This window comes from Marmota flaviventris, chromosome 10 (assembly GCF_047511675.1).
Source record: "Marmota flaviventris isolate mMarFla1 chromosome 10, mMarFla1.hap1, whole genome shotgun sequence".
In the NCBI taxonomy this organism is placed as follows: domain Eukaryota; kingdom Metazoa; phylum Chordata; class Mammalia; order Rodentia; family Sciuridae; genus Marmota; species Marmota flaviventris.
Window position 1 is genome coordinate 9879451 of NC_092507.1, and position 4329 is coordinate 9883779.

At 50.1% G+C, this 4329-nt stretch overlaps 1 protein-coding gene across 1 annotated transcript; it reads left to right on the forward strand.

Moving 5' to 3' along the window:
* The first annotated feature begins 869 nt into the window (after positions 1 to 869).
* On the forward strand, positions 870 to 3812 carry LOC114083857 (PRAME family member 15-like). Its single transcript, XM_071618573.1, has 5 exons — positions 870 to 874; positions 976 to 1122; positions 1655 to 1804; positions 2192 to 2773; positions 3560 to 3812. Exons 1-5 carry the CDS (start codon positions 870 to 872, stop codon positions 3810 to 3812), a joined length of 1137 nt encoding a protein of 378 aa, XP_071474674.1.
* The last annotated feature ends 517 nt before the right edge of the window (positions 3813 to 4329 follow it).

Sequence of the window (4329 nt, forward strand, 5' to 3'; positions counted from 1 at the left end):
TGGTGATTGAACCAGGGCCTTGTGCATGTGAGGCAAGCACTCTATCAACAGAGGTATGTCCCTAGCCCAACATCGAATAATTTTTACCTGCTGCTGAGGACCAAGCCCAGTGCCTCACATGTCCTAGGAAAGTGCTCTTCCACTGAGCTCCAGGCAAAGCCAATTTAAAATTAGTTAACCAGGGAAGTGGATAACAATCCTATGTTATCTAATTGATTGGAATTCTATTTTCTGATAATAAAAATATTTATTTTGTGTGCCCTTAAAATTATACTGTTTTGCTGGGTGTGGTGACACACACCTGCAATCCCAACAACTCCAGAGTTTGAGGAGGCCAGAGAATTAGAGTTCAAAGCCAACCACAGCAGCACGAGGTGCTACACAAATCAGTGAAACCCTGTGTACTATTAATATCCAAAATATGGCTGGAGCAGTGACTTACTGGTTGAGTGTCCTGAATTCAATCCCCAATATTGCCTCATACCCAAATTATACTTTATGGCTTATGTAGTTTCATAATTTTATATATTTTTTTAAACAAACTCAACAAAAAGCTTCAAACTATCTCCTGCAACAGTTCACAAACTCTGTTCTGATCTGTTTGTTCTCTTCAACTTCCCACTAAGGTGGCAGAATCTCACAAGTGTGAGAGACATCCGTGAGACTCTCTTGTAATTTCCAAGTGTTTTATAATATGGGCACATGCTTTAATTTTTTGAAATTAAAAATAACATCACCCATGTGAGGGCAACTCCTTTCTGAGCCACTATAGTAATTGAAACAGAGGATCCTATTGCATTAAGTCACATGACACTCCAATTTCCATTTTAGAAGGACAAAGGAATAAACAGAGTCTTTCCTGTTTAAGGATGGGGTGAGTTTTTGGACTCCCCAGTACCCCCTTCCCAGTGGCTGGCAATGGATGGGATAGAGAACTTTTCTCTGGACCATTATCCAGTATCCTTCTTCTTTCAGAATCCTCAGGATGAGCATCCAGTCCCCACCCACGCTACTGGAGCTGGCAGGGCGCAGCCTGCTGAGCAACAAGTCCAGGGCCAACCTGGATCTGGAGGACCTGCCCATAGAGCTCTTCCCACCATTCTTTGTGGAGGCCTTCAACAGGTGCCGCAGTCTGGCTGGGCACAAATGCCACAGTCTGGCTGGGCACACAATCACGAGCCACCACACAGCTTGTAGATTCAAACAGCAACTCTTTATTCCCGAACTCACACCAGCCGTCTACAATCACGTTCTGGGGAAATCCACGTTCTCTGCCCAAATCCACGTTCTCTGCCCAAATCCACGTTCTCTGCCCAAATCCATGTTCTCTGCCCAAATTCACGTTCTCTGCCCAAATTCACCTCCACTGGGCTTCTATCTCCAAAAAATACTGTCTGAATCCCGTGAGAACTCAAGGGGAACTCAGGCAGCAGGATACGCCCTATTCCCAGCAGGAATAATCTTAAACCTTAAACCTGGAACCTAAACTGGGAACGCCCTAAACACGATTATCTTAAAACCGGGAACACCCTAATCTGCCTTGGTCCTTGAGCAAGGTTACCTACATTCAATGTCGCTGCAACATGTCAGCAACATGGGGTACGCTGGCAAGGAAATTGTCATACCTACTTGGCTAATGGCTCCCAGCAAACAGGGGACACACTGAGGTCCTGAAGAAAATGGTGCAGGCCTGGCCCTTCATCTGCCTGCCCCTGGGGGCCCTGAAGAGGCAGTCACAGCCGGAGATGCTCCGAGTGGTACTGGATGGGCTGGACATGCTGCTTGCCCAGCAGGATCGCCCCAGGTGATGGGGACCTAGGTGGCCTGGAAGGGAGCACCCTCAGTGCCAGGGAAGGGATGGGTATAGGCAGGGAGAGTGGGTGCTGAAGTGTGCACCACAGGCTTCCTGTGCTGCCAGCAAGGAGGGGTGGAGAGGCCTTGGCCATGCTAAGCCCCATCTGGGAAAGGCTTCCAGATGTGGAGGTGCTTGTGGTGACCCAACCAGCTGTGGTGACCCAACCAGGAATGTGTACCTGTCCCTGACTCAGACTATAAATGTGGGGGCACCAGTCTGGATTGGAGGGAAGTGGGTGCAGAAAAGTGAGACAGAAGGAAGAGGTGGAACAGGAAGCAGCAGCTGAAAGGGGAAGGAAGGGGCCTCAGGGCTGAGACTCTGCTGTGGTCCCCGCAGGAGGTGGAAACTGCAGGTACTGGATTTGCGGAATGTTCCCCAGAACTTCTGGAGGACGTGGTCTGGAGCCATGGTCGATGCCTGCTCACAAGAGGACATTAAGAAGAATCAAGCATTGAAACTTGGTCCAGCAATGGCAGCTAAGCCACCATTCAAGGTTTTCATAGACTTGAGCCTCAGACAAAGACCCCTGGATGAATTCCTGACCCACTTTTTCCTGTGGGTCACACAGAGAAGGGACATGGTACACCTGTGTTGCAATAGGCTGAAGTTCTTTGGGAAACCCACCCGCCACACACGGAAGGTCCTGAGACTGCTGCAGCTGGACTCTGTCCAGAAGGTGGAAGTGCACTGCACCTGGGCGCCCTCCACCTTGGCTGCTTGTGCTCCTTTCTTGGGCCAGATGAGGAACCTGAGGAAGCTGCTTGTCTCCCAGGTCCGCGTGCCTGCCCACACCTCCCCAGAGGAGCAGGAGTGGCTGCTGGCCCAGCTCACCTCGCAGTTCCTCAGGATGCACTGCCTGCGGAAGTTCTGTGTGGATGCTGTCCTCCTCCTCGAGGGCCACCTGGAACAGGTGCTGAGGTGAGTAAGGGGGATGAGCTTTCTCTGCAGATCAGTATCAGTAAATATGAAAGTGCACCTACTGTGTGCCATCCACTGACACTCTCGTGGTGAACAAGACACTGGAAGGTAAATAACCCATCATCTGTTCCTGTTGTATCCTGAAGCTCCATCTTCTAACCTATGTTAAAGCAAAGGGCTAAACCAGGGTCCATGGTCTGGGAAGTGCCACGATGCTGGGAAACCAGCTGATGGGGACAGGATTTAGTGAGATGGGTTGAGGTTCCTTTCCTGAGAGACCTGTCTAGCAACAGGGGTGCATATCAGGGTAGAGGAGAGGACATTGAAGGAGGGGATGTCCCCATACCTGTACCCCCAACAGGGAAGCTCTGTGCTCTCCAGCTGGGAGCAGAGAAACCCACCTCTAACACCCATGTAAGGAAGGTTGTTCTGAGCTCCAGGTAATAATTCTGCAGTCCAGGGTAAGGAGCAGGGATGGAGGCCTTGCTGATGGGGGTTAACCTCAGTAGATTTTGTTACATCTTGCCTGGGTTTGAACTTCCTACATGACTCCCCTTGACCTCCTCTGATCAGAGATGTGGCTGTCTGCTTGTTATTGAGGATGGGGTTCTTAGAGATGGTGGATCCACCTAGTCACAAAAGTGGTGGTAAAAGGCTTAGATGGAAATGGGGTTACCTGAACAGGCAGATTCTACAAAATGTCAACCAGGTTCAGATGGCCATGGTGACATTGGGTTGGGGCCAATTCATTTTCTCCCTAGAACTAACTGCCTTGTTTCTCCTTAGGAACCTGAAGACCCCCCTGGAGGCCCTCTCAATAACCAACTGCCCGCTCTCAGATTCCGACTGGAATTATCTTTCCCGATGCCCAAACACCAGCCAGCTCAGACGACTGGATCTAAGGGGCATCAAACTGATCAATTTCAGTCCGGTGCCCCTCCAAAATCTTCTGGAGACAGTTGCAGCCACCCTGAAGAGCCTGGATTGGAAGCCTGTGAGATCACAGACTCCCAGCTCCAAGCCATCCTGCCTGCTCTGAGCCAGTGCTCCCAGCTCAGGATCTTGTGCTTTTTGGGGAACCGCATCTCTATGTCAGTCCTGAGGGACCTGCTGCTTCACACTGCCAGGCTGTCAGTTGAGCATAGAACTGTACCCTGCCCTTCTGGAGAGCTATGATGCCCAGGGTGCCATCCACCCAGGGAGATGTTCCCAATTCTGTGCTGAGCTCACAGCAATAGTGAGGGACTTTAGGCAGCCAAACGTCCTTGTGTTCTGTACTGTCTCAAGTCCTCAATGTGGCCGCATGTTCCTCTACAACCAGGGCCTCATTCACTGTTCCTGTCCAACAGCTGCCTAGTTGGGTGTGTATAAAAAGCTGTCTTCTAGGCAATTGGAGGTATAACCAGGATGTAGTATGATTGTGAAGGAAACTCAGAGCCCAGCATTTCAGACATTGCTTGAAATGTGGATGGGGAAAGGAAACTGAACCAGGGGGCTACATTGGAAGGAACCCCTTGAAGATTGAACCTTCTGTATAGAGCCATATGTGTCTGTAT